This window comes from Equus przewalskii, chromosome 14 (assembly GCF_037783145.1).
Source record: "Equus przewalskii isolate Varuska chromosome 14, EquPr2, whole genome shotgun sequence".
In the NCBI taxonomy this organism is placed as follows: domain Eukaryota; kingdom Metazoa; phylum Chordata; class Mammalia; order Perissodactyla; family Equidae; genus Equus; species Equus przewalskii.
In genome coordinates, this window is record NC_091844.1 from 78,588,527 (window position 1) to 78,611,700 (window position 23,174).

The 23,174-nt window shown below is 35.5% G+C and overlaps 1 protein-coding gene across 1 annotated transcript in view; it reads left to right on the forward strand.

Moving 5' to 3' along the window:
- The window catches only part of NBAS (NBAS subunit of NRZ tethering complex), a 331,777-nt gene that overhangs the window by 142,036 nt on the left and 166,567 nt on the right, over nt 1-23,174 (forward strand). Inside the window, exons 26-30 of the mRNA XM_070574395.1 lie at nt 4,468-4,601; nt 11,275-11,337; nt 13,436-13,558; nt 18,934-19,036; nt 22,354-22,583. Coding sequence (XP_070430496.1) covers nt 4,468-4,601; nt 11,275-11,337; nt 13,436-13,558; nt 18,934-19,036; nt 22,354-22,583 — 653 coding nt within the window. The remainder of the gene's footprint in view (nt 1-4,467; nt 4,602-11,274; nt 11,338-13,435; nt 13,559-18,933; nt 19,037-22,353; nt 22,584-23,174) is intronic.

The window sequence follows — 23,174 nt, forward strand, 5'->3', positions numbered from 1 at the left end:
GTTACAAGTACGAATTTGTCTTTTTAACTGTCCCATGTGCTTCAAACTCTTCCTCTCTTTTAAACATCCTGATTTTAAGCCATTGCTCTTTGCTTGAATCCCCCTTTTGAAGGTGTTACTTGTTAAGAAACTTGGGCAGGTCTGGATAGAGATGATTTGGGAATAAAATATTCTTCCTTCTCATATTGTTCTCTGTCTTCTATACTAGTATCTTTTGAATGTATCTGTGCATCAGAACTTTGCGGATTTAAAAAAAGTATATAATTTTTTAGGCCCAACCTAGATATAATTGATTAGAATTTGCAGGGTAGGTTTCTGGAATATACATTTGACAATTTATCCAGTGATTCTGATGGAAAGCCAGTTATATGTGTTGCAAATAATTCCCACTCTTGCTTTGCTATTCCCACCATTCTCTTAATGGTGAAGATCACTGTATCTGACAGGGGATTGAGCTGTTTCAGGTTTCAAAAAGACTGTCCTATTTCTAGCTCCCCTATTCGTGGGGTGTAGTCCTTCAGGGGTCTGAACTGGAAGCATTGGATGCTTAGTAGGCCCTTCCTCTGGTAGAGCCTGGACTTCGATGGGATAAATCGAAACATCTGCTTAACACTTTAAACTGTTGGCTGCAGTTTCCTGCTTGCCTACTTTTGGCCCAGACTCCTTAGGAAATTGAAAAATGCCTCTAGAATTGTGCTGTTCCGTATGGTATCCCCTAACCATGTGTGGCTATATAAAGTAAAATATAATAAAATTAAAAATTCAGTTACGCAGTCTCACTAGTGTTCTATGTTATTCCCAGTATTTTGCATTTAGAAACAGTGCTACAGTGAATAACCCTGTTCACATTTGTTTTTGTATAATTGGCGTATCTTCAGGGTATGTTCCTACAAGGGGATTCCGGGTCTAAAGGCAGGGTTGTATTGGTATTGTCAAATTTCTTTCCACTGCAGTTGTTCCAGTTTACATTTCTACCAGCAAAGTATGAGCATACCCGTTTCTCCCCAACTTTGCAGACAGAATTTGGTGTCATATTTAAAATTTTGCCCGTGTGATAGGTGAAAAATGGTATTGCAGTTTGTTTTAATTTGCACTTCTCTGGTTCTGAGTGAATTTGAACATTTTCTCATAGTTTGAGAGGCATTATCTTTTTTGTGAATTGTCCATTCCTGCCTTTTATTCATTTTCACTTGGATTTTTGTTCCTTTGTGCCTTAACTTTTAGAAATTCATATGTTAGTATAATTCACCCTTTTTCTGTGGTATATATTGTGAATATTTTTTGGTTGGTAGGTTGTCTTTTGATTTTGTTTGTGGTGTATTGTGTCAAGCAAAATTTCTGTGTTTTGTTTTTGTGTAGTCAAGTTGATCCATCTTTTTTTTTTTTATTGCTTTTGTATTTTGAGCCATGGTGAGAATGCCTTTTCCTACTACATGATTAAAAAAGAAATCACACATGCTTTCTTCTAGTACTTGTATGGTTTTATTTTTATGTTTTGGTCCCTAATCTCTTTGGAGTTTATTCTTTTGTATGGTGTGAGATGTGGATCTAAATTCATAATTTCCCAAATAGCTACCTGGTTGTCCCAGCACCATTTATTAAAACATTTATCTTTACCTGAGTGATCTGAGATGCTACCTTTGTCATATAGTGCATTTCCATTTGTTTTGGGTCTCATTCTAGAGTTTCTATGTTGTTTTACTGGTTTGTTTGTCCATGCTCTAGTACTACGCTCTCTTAATTATAGAGTGTTTTTAAAGTCTGGTAAGGGTAGTGTTCTCTCATGATTTTTTTTTCCAGTTTCTTCTTTCTGTTTGGCCATTTTTGTATGTTTGTTTTTCTATCTGAACTTTGGTATAATGTTTAGTCACCCTCTTCAAGAATAGGGATATCATTCCATTTGTTCACGTCTTTCTCAGTGTCTTTCAGGAGTGTTTAAAATTTTTCCCCATGGAGGTTTCACACATTTCTTGTTGAATTTATTCCTAAGAATTTAATTTTCTCTCTTTATGATATAAATGGAAATTTCTTTACCCTCGTTTCCTCTAACTGCTCTGTTTACTGTTTGTGTGTATAAAAGCTATTGCTTTTGTATGATAATTTTGTGTTCTGCTACTTCACTAATTTCTTTTATTGCTTGATTCTCTGGGGTTTTCCATGCATCCTCTCTTGTCATCTGTTGTTCTTTTTCTAGATGTCTGTACTGCATAATTTGGAGATTTTTTAAAGAAAATTATGACTTTCTTACATTTTACCTTGATATGCAATATGAAAGATAATCTGCTGCTCGTGGTGGGAAGACTTCTTTCACTGACATCTTAGCAAGTCCTACATGGGCTTTCTTCTATTAGCTTGAGCTGGGGCAAATGATGGTTTTATAGTCACCACTAGGAAGGTAGGACAGCAGTGGTGGAAATAGAGGAAATATGTCTTAGACTATATGAAGTTAGACATCTTGTAGAGAGTCTAACAGGACAAGAATGAAAAATGTCTTAAAAATTTGATCATTACGATTCATGTATGCAATAGATTCTGTTAGGAAAGATTTGCTGAGTGGCGTAGGAAGAGAACAAATAGGTACCATAGGAATACAGAGAGGAAAAAGGATCTATGTATGAGAGTAGTATGAGGATTTATTCATTGGACCAGCATTTATTGAGCATATGCAAGATGCTATAGAAATCTGGGAAAGTCCAATCAAAGTCAAAGCCAAGTGGAGGTAAACTTGGCTTCATTTCACACTGAAGGACAGCTAACGAGTTTTCAGCAGAGGATTTTGAACATAGATGATCAGATATGGACTCTAGAACATTTAACTTTCAAGCGACTCTTTAATGTCTCGGGGAGGGAAAGACAGGAAGCAGGAAGAATAAGGAAAATATCAAGGACTTTGGCTTCTGTTTTAGCTGATTTCCCAAATTGTTCCCTGACCGAAACTGGTTTCAGTTTTTTCTTCTTCCTCAGACACTTGCTTACTGTATGTGCTTCGTTTCTTACCAGAGTTTCCTCTGTCTCTTCCGTTCTTCCCGCATGTGCAGTTCTTCGGCAGGGTTGGGATTGCCTGTGTTGTCAGCTTAGGCCCTGGAGCCGCTTGCCTGCATTTGAATCCTGGCTGGACCACGACCAGCTCTGTGCCTTGAGCAAGCTGTTTGTCCTCTCAGTGCCTCAGTTTTCCCTTTATGTAAAATAGAAATAGTGCTATACTAACCTTACAGGATTTTTTTTGAGGATTTATGAATGAATGCATGTGAAGCACCTAGAAACAGTACCTGGCAACAATAAGAAATTAGGAAAAGTTAGCTATTTTAATTAATTTTTAATAATGCTTTTATTGTGCCCTGCTTGTCCCTGTTTCACCAGTTTGTCACTTGGCAGCCTTGGTTGACTCTTTGTCAAATGTTGATGTCAAATTAATGCTATATATTTTTCTGAATACCTTGAAGAAATGTGTGTAAATACTTTAACCCAACTACTTTAGAAAACTTTATTTCCCTGGTAACCTTGAATGTTTATTCTTCCCGTCCATTGATATGATTTTTCTACAGAGAAAATGCCTTTGTTTGGCAGCTTCTCTTCATCACTTTCCTGTCTGTTTTGTGAGTTTCTACTAAAATGTTGAAAAACAATAGATCTTTATTATGGAAATTATCTTCAACTTATTTTGTTGTTGAAAAGAGCTCTAAGAAAATAGTTTCAAAGTTCCATTTTTGTTTCTGTGCTGGTAATAATGTCAGCATTCTACATGTATTAATTCATTTAATCCTCACAACAATGCTGTTAGGAAGATGTTAATTTCCAAGTTTTATAGATGAGAAAAACAAGGCACAAATCTGTTATTTTTATATCCCAGAAAATACTCTAAAAATGGGAATCTGTGATTTACAGTGGGAAATGGTGTATCCAGTATAGAAAGTGACCTAAAGTAACCATCTTTCTGCATCAGAAATATGGAGTATATTCTGTGATTTGAGTATTACTGCATTACAATGCAACTTCTTTTGAATAGAATGTCAGTACTGTTTAAAGTGACTAATATATAATGCATACTGAAAAATAGTAGGTTCAAACATCTCTGAATGTTAGTTAAGGAATTTTATATATTTTTGTAATTGAAAAACATAAAATTTGGCTTTAGGGTTAGAAATGTTGCTTTTAATGAATTGCCCTTTTAATTCAGTGTGTTTCTTCTATATACTTTGTCTTGAATGGGTCATAAATTGAAGAATCTGTTTTCAGCAGATGCAAAGCTTATGGGTACAAATTATCTTTTCTAGCTGGTTCTGTAATTAAAATGTGATTTCATTTAGAATTATTAAGGACCCCAAAAGTCTGTAAGTGAAAGAAAAATCAAGATTTGTTTCTGCAGCTGATTAATTGAGCTATTTAATATTCTACTGACAGTGGTACTGGGATATGAAAAACTGTAAATCTATTGACATTTAGTACAGTATGCTTTATTTCTTCTAGCTGCAGCAAAAAATTATTCCTGATCAGGACCAACTGATGGCAGTAGCGCTAGAGTGCATCTATACCTGTGAGCGAAGTGACCAGCTCTCTCTCTGCTATGACATATTGGAATGTCTGCCACAGAGAGGATATGGGTAAGAATCCACTGTGTGACAGTCTTAGTGTTGTGTCTTTATTCTAATGGTTCAAATGAAAACGTTGCTTCCCTGAAAATTCATTATAGAGAATTCTGGGAATATAAAAAAATGTAAAGAAGAAATTGAAATCATCCGCAAACCTGTTGCCTAGAGATAAACTTTTGTTTTTCTAACAGTGTACAGGAAGTCACTGTACTTTTCTCAGTGTTGATAATTAATTATCCATTAAAAAACAGACAAAAATACCACTACCTCAACAACAAAAAGTACCTTAAGTGAATAGACAGTGATATCTCTTCATTTTAAGCTGTGTTTCTAATTAAGCATTCTTCCTATTTATGCGCTAGTTGTATTTCTTCTCTGAATTGTTTGTTCTTGGCCCTTGCCTGTAGCAATCCTTTTAAGTAGTAATGTATGAATATAAATCATTTATCTTTTCTTTCAGTTTTATTGAGATATCATTAATATACAGCACTATATAGGTTTAAGGCGGATAGCATATTGACTTGACGTATATATTCTGAAATGATTACCTGGATGAGTTTAGTTAACATCCATCATCTCATACAGATCTGATAAAGGAGAAAAAAAGTATTTTTTCCTTATAATGAGAACTTTTAGGATTTACTCTTAGCAGCTTTTAAATATAACTTACATCAGTTGTTAACTATAGTCATCACGTTGTACATTACATCCCCAGTACTTATTTATCTTATAATTGGAAGTTTGTACCTTTTGACCACGTCCTCCAATTCCTTCTCTCCCCACCCTCTGCCTTTAGTAACCATAAATCTGATCTCTTTTTCTATGAGTTTGGTGTGTTTTCTTTTTTAAATTAGATTCCACATATAAGTGAGATCATACAATGTTTGTCTTTCTCTGTCTGACTTATTTCACTTAGCATAATGCCCTCAAGATCCATCCATGTTGTTGTAAATGGCAGAGTTTTCTTCTTTTTTATGGCTGAATAGTATTCCATATATAACATGTATTCCATAATAGTATTTCATATATATGTATTTCATATATGTATGTATGTATATACATACGTGTACATATGCCACCTTTTCTTTATCCATTCATCTGTTGGTGGGCACTTAGGTTGTTTCTATGTCTTGGCTGTTGTAAATAATGCTGCAGTGAACATGGGGGTGCAGATAGCTTGTTGAGCTATTGATTTCGTTTCCTTTGGATATATACCCAGAAGTGGAATTGCTGGATCAAATATTAGTTCTATTTTTAATTTTTTGAGGAATGAGTATATATATATAGTTCTTATCTCAGCTTGTATTTAAGTAGAAATTTATGTAACTTTCTTTTGGATCATTTAGTTGTATGCCAATCAGATTTGTATTTTCTCTTTGGAAGTCAGGAAACAATCATCCTTTTAATCAGTCTTTTAAAATCTGGTACATATTATAAATTTCACATCTGGAGAAGTTAATAACGTCACATGAAAGAGCACTGAATGAAAAATTAGTGGACCTGTTTCTAAGCTTTTGTGACTTCAGCTGAGTCACTTAATTTCTCTGGTCGTTAGTTTCCTTGTTTGCAAAAGCAGATCTTTAGACAAGAAGGCCTCCTTATGCTCTGTTTTCTTTTTCCTTTGCTCTGTCTTTTTCTCGTCTCCTTCTCTTTTCCTTCCAAGCAAATTTTTATTTTTTGTGAAATGAATGATAGAAATCACCAGTTTTGCAACCCGCTTGAAATAATTGTATCATGCAGTTATTAATGGTACTAGATTCAGGTTAAAGATTGATGGGAAAAGGATATTTGCATGGTACCAAAGTATTACCCTAACATCTATGTTTTACTTTTTTGTAATTTCAAAGAGGAAATTTACCTTTATGTAGTCGAAGTCTGACTGCCATGACCTTTAATGAGGTTATCAAATAGGGCATCACTAACAGTCAGACAGCCTGGCATTATGTGCCTCGTGGTGAGAGGCAGTATGAAGTAGAATGGTTTACTCTGAATCTAATCAATCCTTTTAGCCGAACTTTTAGTTTACTGTAAATGTAGGGAAATGGGGAACAAGTTAAATAACAGCATGAAGAAAAAGCCAGATAAATACAGGTTGTGAGATACTCTACAAGTAACCTGGTCTTTCATTTTGAAAACTCAGTGTCATAGAGAAGAACAGATTGGTGGGGATGGGGAGGTGCTGTTCTAAAATCATGGAGTCCAGGGGGACATAATCCCCTTTTAATGTTTAATTACGAAGTAACATACGAACTAGTTGAAATTAGGGAATTGGAAGACTTGTAATAGGTAAACAGCTGCTGGCTGCCCCTCCTTCCCCATCCTTGGATACTTACTTGTCTTCTAAAAGCATGCACTCATTAGAGATAATGTTTTTCTTCTTGCCTTTGCCTGCCTGCTTTAAAATATTATGCTCTCGTTGCTATGTGTTGATTTTGCAATTTTAGATGATTATTCACTTCCTTTTATGGAAATCTACCTTTCTCCCATACCTACTTCTGCTACCATTTTTTTGGTGTAGTTAAAGCAGTATTTCTATCAGTATGATTATGTAAATATTGTTTATACAGAGCTGGGTATGATCATATTTCCTTTTTATGCATTTTTTTTGTTTTTCCTGGATTGGATAATTTCCTTTTTTGTTGTTTTCTTTATTTCCATTTATCTCCCTCACTCTTCTGACGGAAGTGTAAAATTCTTTCCATGATCACAAATATCTAATAATTTCTTTTTTCCTTTTTCACTCCCTCTCTCTCTTCCTTTTGAAACCTCTTTCTTGGAATTGTCTTTTCTCTTGCCTCAGTATGGATTAACTGTTCTCTGTTCTGCCGCACGGCTGTCATACTGGGGCTTTTGTTTGCCTCTCTCTTGGGCTGTAGTTGCATTTCTGGGATTTCTTATCTTCTCCTTTCTTTACTTATTCACCTCATTTGATTCCCTTATTTCAAGACAATCTTGAATAGCTTCCTGTCAAAGATTGCTTGGGAGGCATTTTTATCTAAGACTGTCACCTGTCTGAAAAATAGCATAATTGCACCGTTGTGCTTGATAGAAGGCTTGGCTGTGTGTGGAATTCTATGTTTATAGTCCTTTTCCTTGTGAATCTTGAAGGCATCACTCTTGTCGTCTCCTTCTAGTATTGAGAAGTCCAGTGCCATTCTGAATCTCTGCTTCATATATGTTTTTTTTTCCTTCTTGGAATATTTCAGTACTTCCTCTTCATGTCGAATGTTCTGAAATATTTATTTAGAGTCTAAATTCACCCTGTTCTTCATTTAAATAGTGTGTTCCATTGTGGAAAGTCACGTCCTTCAGACCTTTGGAAAATTCTGTTATATTTTTCCCTTGATAAGTTTCCTTGATCAGTTTATTTGCATTTTTGTCTTAAAAAATTTCTTTGCACTTCCTTTTTTGTTTACTGCCTTTTTTATTCTTTTTCCACTTTTTGATCTTTTGTTAAATGATCCAGAAGATTTCTTCAGTTTTATCTTCTAATCCATCTTTTGAATTTTAAAATTTATTTTGGCTTTCTTATTTAAATTTCAAAAACCTTTTCTTGTTCACTTTAAAACAAAGTAGCATTCTAGTCTTGTTTTACAGATGCATAAATACCCTAATATTCCCTGCGTTACCATCACCCCCACCGTGATTTCTGATTTCTCATCTTCTGTTTGCATCTCTGCCTTTGCCGTTAGGGACTTTCCTCCATGTCTAGTGATCCTTGACCATTAATTTATGTCTAAGACACAAAAAGCTGATGGGAAGCCTTGTGACAAGCTGAAGCCTTTCTTCATAGGAGTGCTTGGGAAATTGCCTCATGTGAGCAGCTAGATTGTCAGTCTTGTTTTAGTTTTGATTTTTGGGGATAGTATCGTCTTAGATTTTATTGTGTTGTGGGAATGTTAGGCAGTTTGTAGGTCCTGACCATTCATCTCTCCACATCAAGGGTGTAAGTACTGACCACCAGGAAGGAGAGAAGCTATTGCCTTGTTAATGGCAAAGCTGAGTGCAGACTATAGTAGTGCTTAATGCTGTCCTGCCTCAGTCTGGGTTTAGGGAGTCTTCATGGAGGGGAAGGCATCACAGAGTGGACTCAGCGTCTATTTATTACTCAACCTGTACAGTTATGACCTCAGGCTACTTCACGTCCGTAGTAAAGAGCCGCAGGATACAGCAGGTGTGCCTCTGGGACCTGTGGGCCTCTGAGAGCCAGGGGGCTTCAGTAGGCAGCAAGCGGCCAAATGGATCGTATTAACAGATTTTGTAGCAAAATGTCGTTACTCATCATTTAAAAACCTCAACCCAATGGATATCAGGGTGTAAGTAGTCAGATTGCTCTTCCCAGAGGCTGGCAAGATTTAGAGTCCTCTCCTTAACGTCTACCTCAGGGGGCAGAAGTGGTGGGGGGTTCTTCCCTTAAATGGCTCCTCTGTCAGCTTGAGGACTTCTTTGTTGTCCCAGAGTCAACTAGGTAAAATCATTGACTTCCACCTGATGTAATTTTTAAAAATAAATATATTAGACTTTGTTTTTCAGTAAGATCAAGTGAGCATAAATATCAATTAGAGCTTATCTATTAATTTTTAAATGGTAATTTGCCTACCATGAGGAGATAGTCATGGTATCAATACAGTGATGTGATTAAAAGAACATTTTCTATGTGGGCATTACAGTTAGGGAACTAGTATATTTGTTTTCAAAGAGTGTATAGGCTAAGAAATATCTCTTTTGTGTATGTGGGGCTGAAAGCTTTTTTGATTTCAGATTAATGATTGCTAATCTATCAGATTCTTTTGTAAACACAAAAAATAGCTCAATACACTTTTTGTTCTTCTACTTCTTTCTTTTTTTTGTTTGTTTTGTTTTTTATTTTTTAATGTTTCTTTCTGGTGAGGGAGATTGGCCCTGAGCTAACATCTTTTGCCAATCTTCCACTTTTTTTTTCCTCCTCAAAGCCCCAGTACGTAGTTGTATATCCTAGTTGCAAGTCATTCCAGTTCTTCTCGGTGGGATGTTGCCACAGCATGGCTTAATGAGGAGTGTGTAGGTCCGCAGCCAGGATCGCAACCGACAAACCCTGGGCCGCTGAAGTGGAGTATGCAAACTTAACCACTTGGCCACGGCGCTGGCCCCTACTTATTTCTTAATGACTGTATTTCACAATTAGAATTATCTAAATAATTTGTAATGGTAAATTAGCCTAGGATTAAAATAAAGGGCTTCAGAATATTTTGCCCTTCTCTGTGTTCTTCATGCTAAGTTTGTCAATTTTTCTTCTCCTGGTGATTAGTTTATTTTTAGTGCTTAAATGATTGTTATTTACCAAATGGTAAACTATGTATTTTTTCTCCATTTAGGAAATGAATGATCACTTATTTAATCTAATTAAATTTTGTGTATCTTACCTAGGCAGCATATTCTATCTGGCTAAAAAAAATCTTTAGCCATTATGTTTGTGAATGTTAATTCACAAAGGAAGAACACTGTATTCTTAAAAATCAATGACAAATGTTTATTGTAGAGCTACAGAATGGTAATTTAAAAAATATTCTTCCTGTATAAGTAGGTTAATGGAAGTTATCTCTGACAAATGATCTTTTGAAGGACTTCAAGTGGAATGTACCCTAATTTATCACTCTAGTCCAAGGCCTAAAACTTGGTTTACACAGATAGTATAATCTTTGTAAATTGCACTGAATAATTGCCAAATAGATTGATAGTTTTAAAAATGTTCAAGTTAAGTCATTTTTAATTTTCAAAGTCCTGAAAAGGTTTTTATTTGGTCTTCTTATTAATAAAACTCTAAGATCTCGCTAGAATTCAGTTGCATCGTTGGTTGGAAGACGCCTGAGTGCCAGGTGCAGTGGCTCTCGGTTGAGAGGGTTCCCTCCATGGTTGGGACACAGAGTTGTATAGGGTGGAAGAGGGCTTTCATAACACTTGCTAAGCTTTTCTGCAGAATCTCTGCATTCACTAGTATGTGTCATGCTAGATCTACCCTACTAGGTACATTTTTATTAGTTTATGATCTTTTTCATGATAATGTTTCTCCTAGTCCCCTGTCCACTTGCTTTCTCAGAGTTTGCTTTTTTCGCCAGTACCTACTAGGGATTGTATATATATAATGGCTGTACTTCTCCCGTGTTCCTTAGCATTACAGTGGATGCAGAGGGAGTGATGACATGGAACAAGTCTCCTGAGTATGTAGAATCCTAATGGAAACTTCCTAGGGGATCACAAGTGGTATAGGCAGGTCTAGGAGAAAGCCAATGCGCAGGGCCATGCTTCCTAATCTGTTTTATTGGTTAAAAGAACAGAAATAAATGATGGTTTTACCTTTACCTCTTCTTAAAAAAAAAGACTATAATTGATTTATAATTCTTTTTTGCCTTTTAGCAGAAGTGAACTAAAAGTTCTTTGGAAAATAGTTGCCCATATCTTGCTAATCGGTAAAACAGAATATTATTCTATTCCACTATTTTTTTATCTTAATCTCTTGAGTCATGAAAGATGCTGAGTGAGTAGGAGATAAGACTGAAATTTTACCTGGGCAGTGTAATATTGTTATTTATTAAGTACAAGGCAAACATCGTTTTTTTTTTTTTTTTCCAATTAAGTGAGTTTTTTATTTTATGTAAAAAGCTGCTATTAAAACTTAATTTTTATTTTTTTCTCTTTAATCCTTTAGTCATGAGACAGAGGTAACCACAGCTCTTCATGACTTGGTGGACCAACTGGAACAAATTCTCAGGTGAGAAAAACGACAGTCTGTTGGCTCTACGTTGGTTAAGGGGGTCTGTCCAAGAAATATTACCTTAAATATGTCAAATAGTCTTTTCCAGTTTGATCTCATATTTGTTTGATTCTCTTGGGAGTAAATTTTCTTAATAATGAATGTACTTCTAGCTTATGTTAGCAGAATGCTGGAGTAATAAGAACAGGGACTTTGAAGACTCATAGATCTGTGTTCAAATTTACATGTTGCCACTTACTAGCTGTGTGGTCTTTGAGCCTAGGGTTTTCTTATGGATAGTATCTAACTCATGAGATTGTGGGATTAATGTTAGATTAAGCATTTAAAGTGCCTCACATCTAGTAGGTAAACAAGAAATATTAGTTCCTATGGCAATTATTGTATTTATCAGCAAACATTGTTTATTACACTCCTGGCTTTTCTTTTTTGGGGCACAATATATCTGATTGATTATCTGGATTATATCAGTGACTCTGTAGTAACAGTCTTTACTGTCAAAATGAAACATTAAACCATCTCTTTTGGAGGCTTAAATTTCCTTATTTGCCATTTAGAAAGTCTAATAATTTGTTTACTAGTATTTATTTTTATATGTGTATATCATTGTGCTTGTGTGTAGTTTTTAAATATTTGTGTTAAAGATAAAATTTTAGGAGTAATAAATTTTGTTCTTCCAACATATAATTATAGAAACTATTGGTAATAACATCACTTTATAGTGATAATATGTATAGTAAAGTATAATAATTTGGAATCTACTAATTAGAAATTTTATTAATTCAAGTTAGGGGACTTTATAAAAATATTTCAAATTGTATTTTAGGAATAGAATGTTTTTATGTACCATAATATGTGAGTTTAATGAAGAATTAACTCTTCAATTTTCTCAGGACCTCTATTTATTGTTACTTAGCCTGATTCTTGTTACCCTATGTTCTGAAAGTTATAGTTGTTTTTTTCTTGAAAAATGTTTAATAAATCAAGCTTTTCCTATTATATGTGGGCTTGTATCTCTCCTTGCCCCCAGCCTTTCTGAAAATTGAGGGTAGTTTGACTAAAGCTTAGTGGGTTAAGTCAATATAGATTCACTCCTTACAAATCTGCATGGTTACCTTTGTTTCTATAATGAAATTGCAAAGAGCAATCTTGGAGAGATACAGTAAAATAAACATAGTTTATTTCACCTCATGTTTCTGGGTGTAACCGTGGATGGTCCTGATAGTCACATTATGCTCTCCATAGCTCGAGGAAACAGTGACACCCTGTAGGTTTCTGGGTGGATCTGATACCCAGATCCTTCACTGTTCAGCTTAATTTACTGACCTTTTAAAAGAAGAACTTTTTATTCATGTTCCACCTCCTAGCCGTTAATAGTTGATAAATGTTTTAGTGTACATAATGTCAGGTGACATGACCCTGAAACCTATATTTATGAAGACTTATTGAATTCTATCCAGCCTCTCTGTAAACCCAGTAGTAGTTAATTCATGTATCTGGGACTTAGTGAGACAGACTAGGTGTATATATGATGCTGGTGATTATGGAATGGTATACATCAAGAAGATTCAAATGAGACCAGGGAAATTTGTGACATATCTTGTATTTGTATGGAATGGATTCTTGAGGGAGGTTGAGCCTTATGTGTCTATGGTTCTCCAAATCTAAACTTCTTTGCTTATTGCTTTTCTAGCAGCCTTGCTTATAACAAAATACTCAATAGGATTGTTAAGAGTTAAATCTGGGTATTGAAATGATAGATTTGGCTTATTTTACTTACTTGATGCTCTTAGAGTGCAGGAAAATTGTTAAAAAGATTTTGAGATAAAGGTGTCATGCTTTTTAAAAAAATGTTACTTATTCCGAGTATATTGTAATAAAAGTCAGTAGGGGAAATAAGATTTGAAATATAACGATTAGTTTTTTTTTTGCTGAGAATTAATGTAATATGTAAAATTGGGTTATTCTGTGTGCTGTTTTTTGTTTTGTTTTGTTTTGTTTTTTAAATACTAAACACCTAAGTGCTACTTGTATTTTTAAGATTGTTAGACTTTTTTTGTTTGCTAGCCAGACTAAAAAATTCTTCTTTCACTTATAGTGTGTCAGAGCTTTTGGAGAAACATGGACTTGAGAAACCAATTTCATTTGTTAAAAGCACTCAGTCTAGCTCCGAAGAGGCACGCAAGCTGATGGTTAGATTGACTCGGCACACTGGTCGGAAGTGAGTAACAAAATTAATTGATACTTGTATATGATTAAATATAAGGACTGCTTTTTTTCTTTTCCTGACTTCATTGAGTTTATAATTGACCAACAATCAATTACACATATTTAAAGTGTAGAATTTTATGTTTTGATATTTGTATCAAATATATCATATATGTATTTGATATATGTATGCCCATGAGACCATCACTACAATCAAGATAATGAAGATATCCATCACCCCTAAAAGCTTTCTCTTGCCTGTTTATAATCCCCTCCCTCCTGCTTCCCCCCATCACACCCTCATCCCCTCCCGAGGCTACCACTTATCTGTTTTCTTGTCCCCATATGTTTCTTTGCATTTCTTAGAATTTTGTGTAGAAGGAATCATAAGTACATACCTTTTTAAAAATTTTGTTTTGGCTTCTTTCATTCAGCATAATTATTTTGTGGTTCGTCTATGTTGTATTATGGATCAGTAGTTTATTTTATTTGCTGAATAGTATTCCACTGTTTGGATTTATTCATACTTCGTTTATCTGTTCACCTGTTGATGGACATTTAATTTGTTTTGAGTGTTGGCTTTTACAAATAAAGCTGCTATGAATATTCATGTACCAGTCTTTCTATAGACATGCTTTCATTTCTTTTGGATAAATACGAGTGGAATGGCAGGATCATATATTAAGTGGATGGTTAACTTTTTAAAAAACTGCCAAACTGTCTTCCAAAGTATTTATACCATTTGATTTTCTAACCAGTCTTATAGGAAAGTTCCAGTTGCACTACATTCTCATCAACACTTGGTATTGTTGGTCTTTTTAAGTTTAGTTATTTTAGTAGATATGTAGTGGTATATAATTTTGGTTTTAATTGCTTTCTCTAGTGAATAATAATGTTGAGCATCTTTTTATGTGCTAATTTGTCATCTATCTGTCTTCTTTGATCATTTTTAAAATTGGTTGTTTTCTTACCGATTTTGAAAGTTTTCTTATATGTTCAGGATATAAGTCCCTTATTAGATGGTCCTTTATTTAATAGTCCTTTATTGACTGCTTTGTAAAGATTTTCAGCTGTCTGTGCCTTATCTTTTTATTCTCTTACCTGTGTCTTTTGAAGAGTATGCTTTTCAAATTTTGATGAAGTCCAGTTTATCAACTTGTTCTTTGTTGATTGTGCTTTTGATATCATGTTAAGAAAATCTAACACAGATTTCTTCCTACTATTTCTAGAAAAATTTTATAGTTTTATATTTCACAATTAGGTCCATGGCCCATTTTGAGAGTTCATTGTTGTTTGTTGTTCAAGGAATAGATCAATTTTTTTTTCATATCTAAATATTCTAGCACATAGTGTTCAAAAGACTATACTTTTTGTACTGAATTGCATTTGCATCTTTGTTGAAAATCAGTTTTCTGTATATGTGGGGGCCTATTTTTGGATTCTTTGTTCTGCTCTATTGACCTATGTGTCTATCTTTCCTCTAATATCATATGCACTGATTATTGTAGATTTATAGTAAGTCTTAAAATTTGATAGTATTAGTCTCCCAACTTTTTCTTTTTCAAAGTTCTTTTTTCTAGGTTCTTTGCATTTTCATATGAATTTTAGGATCAACTTGTCAATTTCTACAACCACCTTTGGGATTTTGATAGAGGTGGTATTGAATCTGTAGAAATTGGGAGAGAATTGCTGTCTTAAATCACTGTTAAGTCTTCCAATCCATGAACACAGGATGTCTTTCCATTTACCTTAGGTCTTCTTCAGTTTCTTTCAGTGATCTTTGTAGTTTTCAGTGTACAAGTCTTCTACTTATTTTCTTAAGTTTATTCCTAAGTATTTTACTCTTTTTGGTGTTACTGTAAATGGAATTGTTTTCTTAATTACATTTTTGGATTGTTCATTTCTAGTGTTTAGAAATACAATTGAATTTTGATGTATTGATCTTGTATCTTGCAACCTTGCTGGACTCATTTACTGGCTGCAATAGATTTTTTTTCAGATTCCATAGGATTTTCTCTACACAAGATCATGTCATCTGTGAATAGAGACAGCTTTACTTCTTTTTTTCCCAACGCATGTGCCTTTTATTTATTTTCCTCTCTTTCTTTTTATTGATGTTAGCATGATGTATTGTTTGGTATATAGCATGGTATACCTTTTACTTTTAATTAATTTGTGTTTTTGTATTTGAAGTGCATTTCTTTCAGGCAGCATATAAGTTGGGTCTTTCTGTCAAGATCTGAGCTGGAGAGAGCTGAGTTGCCAGGTGCCCTTTAGTTATGCTGGGATTGTAAGGGAGTTAGCACCCATCAGACTTGCCCTCAAACAGTAACAGCCATGAGATGATAGGTGAATAAATTTGCACCTCCCAGATGACTCCAGCAATACTGAGCCCCAGTTGACAGTGGTAAACTGCTTATGTAATGTAACCAGTGTTGGCTTGTTCAAGGAACTCTCCTTCCTAAGAAATCCTCTAACATTTTGTATCTGCTTTTCTCTCTCTCTCTCTCTGGCTCTTTCAACAGTGTATTATAGTTCTTGACATATGTGCCTTATGTTACCTTCTAGATCATAAGTTTCTCCAGGGAAAGTGTTATAGTCACCATATGTTTAATATGGGACCTAACATTTCAGTGGCCCTCTCTCAATAATTCTTAAGTGAATAACTTAGAACTAGGTTTTGACAACTTGAGTTTTAAGATTTCTTTACAACTATAAGTGAATGGTCAGTATTTCCCATCATGCTGACTCTATCGTAGAGCCTACTCTTCAATAAGAAAGCCTAGCTGTCGCTGCTAGGTTACCTGCTGTCTTTCCATTGAGCCCCTCAAAACTTCTGAAGTCCTTGAAGATAATTTCTGCTTATGGCTTTCTACTTACTGTGAATATATAAGAGAATATGGCCTCTTTTTGCAAAGTAGCCAACTTGAAATGAATCTTCATTGTTTCATATATGCTTTCGTGGCTTGGCCTTGAGCACATATAGAATATTCTTATGCATATTCTAACTGGTGGCAGATTTTGTTGAATCTGTCACAAATCAAGTTTTACCATCTTTACCATTTCTCCCTGGGAAATATACCTCCATTCCAAAGCTGTAACTGATATATCATGTTTGTATTCAGGGATCTCTGTTAATTTGCAAACCTCTTGTATAGTGCCTTCAAGTTCTACTCTTGTTTCTTATTTCCTGAATGTATTCTGAAAAGGCCATTGTAAATAATGTCTTATAATATGTTTTAATTAGAACCTGTACTTAATGGCAGCCATGTGTGAGAAAACATTAATACCATCTGTCCTGGTGTTCATGGCTTCCAGAAAAACAGCTGGACCATGAGAACTTGAATTCAACCAGGCAATGCCTAGGTCTGATTTCATCAAGCTGGAGCAAGGTGGACACTCACTTCCTCCAACATTTTGCTACTTCTCTGCTTGCAGGCCAGCTCTGAAAGAGCACTTCAATTCTTTGAAGCCCACCCAAAGAGATCACATACCAAGGTCTAACTAAGAGAAACATTTCAGGGATTATTCTGGAAGACTTACAAATATATCAGTTTGTTTTGTGTCTTTATATGCTGGGGAAAAAATGTGTTTTTTAATGCTTTATTGCATATGAGATAGAAGTAATTGTTTATTTTGTGTAATAAATATAAAATGCTATAAGCAAATGAAGCATGCTTATTTAAAACTTTTAGGTGAAAAAATTCCTGAAGACTAGAATTTTCACAGAAATGATCTCAAATACTTACTTTTTCCACAGCAATACTTTTATACACAGTCTATTTGCCGTGTTTTTAATGCATAAAAAAGAAAGAGATGCATGGAAAGGAAACATCCAGTTGGTGTTTGACAAACACAAAACAAAATCTACGCTTTTTGAGCAATGAGCTTTGTGATTATGTAGAACTTCAAGAGTAGAAAGTAAACATGAATGATGATTCCAAACTCATATATATTCAACAAAGATGGACTTTAAGAGTGGCAGAGAGAATTACTAGTGTCCCTCCTACTAGACAATGTTAGTGATCATGTATGTGACTATAGAAAAGCCAACAAAATGTGCTTGTAACTTCCAGATTCATTCATTCACATTTGTTGAATACTATTTTATAGCAGAAAAATGGTCTGGGAGGGTCTTTTCAGACATTTTAGTGTACGTTAACCTCACAGTATACAAAAAGGGAATCTGCAGTTCAGAGAAATTAAGAAATGTATTCAAATTTGTGCAGGTAATTGCCCTTGTTTTTATAGTTACGAACATCTTGCTTCAATGCCTATGTTTTATCAAAATTAATCTCATCCACTACTAATCACTCTCTGACATGGGCTTTAAGTGAGGAAACTGAAATTCAGGAATATTAAGTAACTTGCCTCACGATCATGCAGCTAATATGTGACTGTGGGTGAAATTGTTAACAAAACCCTTTTCCCTGCTGCAGGAGAGTCTCGGCTGTTGATTCTCAGCTCGGTAACCCTGGATACCAACATGAAATGGTGTTTGATCAGCTAGATTGCATAGGCCTCACTGCGTGTGTGAAACTAATCCCAGATTGGGAAATTGCCTCTGACCTGGGGGAACTGTGGAAGGACTAGAAAACCTGTTAGGGGCTTTGTGCTTTGGGCTTTCCTGAGTGTGGTCATGGCTGTGCTTGAGGGGACCCTGAAAACTGTGCCTTTGGAATTGTTACAAAAGATATTGGCTCATGTGCGATGTGAAGCTTCTTCCTAAGCCAGACAGGGCAACTCCTGCAACTACCCTGTGAGGCTCTGTCTTCTTGTACCTGGGCTGTCACCTGGGAACAACGTAACCCCTTCAGTGCTCTATCCGTTGCTCTGTGGACTGCTGCGGGGACTCCCAATGGAAGGAACAACTGAGGCTCCCCTGCTGGCGACCTGTGGCTCGCAGCCTCTAGACTGATGCCATGTGTGGCCTGTGGTTGCCTTATGGGTCTACATGGGTAGATGAAGTTAAGAAGGTACCCTGCCGAGGATTGCAGAGTGATGAAGACGGAACTTGAAACAAATTCTCCTGTCTCCAAGTGCTTTTTCTGCTATATTCCAGCTGCTTTATCTTACCGTGCTTTCTTTTACCCTAGAAACTCGTAGTGTGTCTACCTTCGCCACTGTCATTTAATATGATTCCAGTTTTGTCTCTAGGCAGCCTGTGAAAGAGACAGCTTTGGCAGTATCTCTAGCATTGATGTATAGCTGCCCAACTTTTCTGTCTATCTTTAATCTAGGTTTTTTTCCTGGAAATTCAAATGAGATATATTCCTATTGATCATTTGGAACTTGTGTGGCATATAGAATGGTAGTAGAATTTTTTTTTTACTTTTGGCCAGTTGAAGAAGGTTTCAAGGAATTATTTTCTATTTCTTTTTTTTCTAGGCAGCCTCCTGTCAGTGAGTCTCATTGGAGAATGTTGCTGCAAGACATGTTAACTATGCAGCAGAATGTTTACACGTGTCTGGATGCTGATGCTTGCTATGAGGTAACTCTATGTATGTAAATTAGTTTTTTCATTTAGAAATTTTGGTTTTTACAGTTTGTTTATTGGACACAAAAGTGATGATCATAAACTTCACCGTAAGTAATACTATTGAATAATAGTTGGTAATTGAGTAGTGCTTTATAGTTTGAGTACTTTCATACCTAACCTCCTGTCTTCTCCATCTTTGTTTGTTACAATACCATTTATTTAGTGGGTTAATCCTCAGCTAGGAAACTGAATCATCCTTGACTCATTCACTTCCACAGTTTTGCTGATCACTAAAAGTTGTTTAACGTACCTGAGAAAAGTCTTTCAAATCTATCCTGTGTTCATCTCTGTTCAATTGCAGTAGTCCTCTACTTGTCCCTGCTTCCCTACCTCAGAAGAGATCTGTGCTTCTCAGCATGGCATAGAAAGCCTCAGCAGGTTCCAGCCTCCCTATTCCCTCTAACCTTTGACTCTCTCCACCGTGTGTCCTGTGCTCCAGTAGTTCATCAGATCTCTCATGAATCCCTCCACGCATCATGCTGTTTCATGTTTCTGTGACTTTGCATACATTGTTCCCTTTGCCTGGATACATTCCTCTTTCCTTTATTTGAAAATTGCTGATAATTTTCAGGACTCAGCTCACTAACTGCCCTCCAGGATCCTTCCTTTGTCCTGTCATGTCCTGTCATGTAGCTTGTCTCTATTACAGCCTTTCTTTCAAATGCAGTTACTTGTTTCTGTGTGCGTTTCTTCCATTTGGTCATGAGCTCCGAGGTAGGCGTTATCACATCACGTTTATCCTCATCTCCCCCAGTGCGTGTTATGATGTCTGGAACATAAAGTATACTTAAGAAATGGTTGTTAATTGACTAGAAGGGTACCAAGGGGGATTTAATCATCATTTTGAAAGGTATGTGTATTACTACCAAATTACTCATGGTTTGTATGGAAAAATGATCCAGCTAACCCACTTTTAATGAGATACAGTCTAAAAGAGGGTTTCCATTTTAATATTCCTGTAAAAGAAACCAGACACAGAAGTGTATAGAGTCTTTCTTGTGTTGCTCTGCTATGACATTATAAAGCAGGACCACTGATAAAATGAGAGTTAGAAAAATAGGTCTCTATTTTTTGAAACTGGTTGATATTTTAATTCAAGGTGATTTTAGCAAAAGAACACTAATATAGACTGTTGAGAAGTGAGTGGTTTTATATTTGAACTTTAGGTTTTTAAATGCTTGGATGAGTTTAAAGTTTACGTTGATGATTACAGTCTCAGACCATGTACAGCTGCCAGTAACTTCGCCTTTTGTATCTAAAGTGAAACTTGAAGTCCAATTTCAGGAGAAAATAATCTGTATGCACATGGGTTCCAAAACCTATCATTAGTATGTGTGGAGTGCTTTTGAGTTGTAATGGCATTATTTTGGTGTCTCCTGTTTCTGATTCTGATTGAAAAATTGGCAATATGTATATTATACTTGAACTAGCTTCTGTGTAATCTGTCATAACAACTTGACATATTAAATTTTGTTATATTTTAACTCCTTTTTATTAGGCTTTGATATTTTAGTGACCCCTGGCCATTAGTCTCTCTCCTTTGAGAAAACAGTTGAAAGCATATGATAACAGTTTTGAAATGGTTCTAGAAGAAGGTAATTTAGATTTGGCAAACTTACATTTTTACGTATTATTTTAATATATCTTGTTATACTATGTTGTCTTACTGACTTTTGGCCATATTATTAGGTTTTTCTGTCCTTAGAAAATAATTGGAAAGCTCAGTGATACAATTTTGAAAATGTTAAAAATTTCTATAAAGCTTGTAGAGCAGAAATCTGTACCGTTCGTTTTAGCAAAACCTTTTAAACTTTAGAGTGAGTGAATTGTATTTTTCAGTATTGAGCATTGACTCTCTATGGCTTACTTGAGAAAAACAAAGGAGTAGAGAAACTGTTACATCGAAGTCATTTGGGTCACTTGGAGAAGGCCATTTTCTCCTGTCAGATGTGGTGATTAGGGTTGCTTATTGATAATTTGCTTTCTGTCATAATAAGTATTTTATAGCAGATCTCTCATAGATATTGGTGATTTTATTCTCATCAGTCATTTTAATACAGTCTTGTCTAAAAATACCTTCCCCAAACACCTAGAAACTAGTGAAAATAAGGGGATCTTATGAAAATCAGATAGTCTTCTTAGTTATAAGGAAACTTTTCCTTCTCCATGAAATCTTCCCTTTTTTTGTGAGGAAGATTGGCCCTGAGCTAACATCTGTTGCCAATCTTCCTCTTTTTGAGGCTTGAGGAGGATTGTCACTGAGCTAACATCTGTGCCAATCTTCCTTCATTTCGTGTGTGGGATGCTGCCACAGCGTGGCTTGATGAGTGGTCTGTGGGTCCATGCCTGCAATCTGAACCAACGAACCTCAGGCTGCCAAAGCAGAGTGTGCAAACTTAACCACTATGCCACCGGGCTGGCCTCTGAAATCTTTTTTCGTCTCTTGCTTCTATTTCTGTGCTATCCTCATCCAACAGTGGCATGATAGGGAAGAGCATTCTTGGGGAAGTTCTTGTATTAGTTATATATTGACGTTATTAGTGCAGGTTTAAAAGGATCTCTTTGTGTAAGACTTTTCTGGAGTAAGTAAATAATCTCAATTATAAATTTTATGTTAATTATGCTATTAGTTGCCTAGTGGAATACAGTGATATTTGCACAAATACCTTCCATCAGTGGCTCTTGTTTTATTTAAATAGTTTTTAATTTGCAGATTGGAAAAAACCTCAATGTTATATGATATGTGGTACTTTTAATGACTAGATATAAGTATAACATTTGTAGCTTGGCTATTTAGTTTATAAGACTGAATTCATATACTTTAAGCAGTCATGAATCATATGTATCATATTCAAAGATTTTCTTTTAAAAAATTGAAATGGTTATAGTTTAAGTAGAGTGGGCCCTGTCGAGTGTGGGACAGTATGTCTAATGGATCTTGCTTTTAATGAGTATGAACTTGAGATATTTTACTCAAGTATTCATTGTAACACTTTAAAATATTATGCTTAATATTGATTTGTTCGGTTAATTGTTTCTTCTTCCTAAAAGATGGATTTTTTTTAATTGAGGTGAAATTTACATAACATAAAATTAACCATCTTAAAGTGTACTTCATTGTCACTTAGTACATTCATAGTGTCATGCAACCTCCATCTCTAGGATGGATGTATTTTCAATTTATTTCATTTGGATATCAGAGCCTTCATTTTACTGAGAACCGAATCCTCCCTTTTTAAGCACTAATGCCAGTTTCTTCTTTTTCCCAGATATTTACAGAAAGCCTTCTGTGTTCCAGTCGCCTTGAAAATATCCACCTGGCTGGGCAAATGATGCACTGCAGTGCGTGTTCAATGAATCCACCGGCTAGTGTAGCCCATAAAGGGAGAACCCAGTACAGGGTCAGTTACCAAAAAAGTATTGACTTGGTTTTGGCTGCCAGCAGAGAGTACTTCAATTCTTCTGCCAGCCTCACCGACAGCTGCATGGGTCTGGCCAGGTAGAGTACCTATATTCTTCCATAGACGGGGCAAGTCAGAAGACTCAAACTCCACTGTTGGTCTTCTTCTTTACAAAATATACTGTCGCAAGTACAGATTCACTATACCGTATGGGGCACAGTTATTTAGGGCTTGAAAATAGAAAGAAAACTTAATTATGCTATGAATATTCATCAACTTCTTTGTGACCCATGTTCTCCAGCATGCTTTCCCACAGTCGTTCTTTCTGATTATGTGCAAGACTGTACCTCTCTTCTGTTGGAAGCGATTCATGTGATAGCCTGCAAATTCAAGTTCTGGAAATTTTCAGCACGATTAGGGGATGTCTGTATCTTTTATGTGTCTTCTGCTCTGTTTAGGGACAGGAGACCTGATTAGATGATAAAGCTCAGAAGTTTCTTCCAGGTAGAAATTTCTGGAGTGTGAATTCAGTTCCTCTCTTGGGCTGTCATACTGGAAATTTAGTGTTCATCTTTTTACTCTTGACTCTTAGGAGTTTTTTTGAATATGGAACATTTGCCCTTTGCCTGTCTTAAATGTTTTAATTGTGTTGCCAAGTTTTTATTATATATGATTTATCTTTCAAGTTG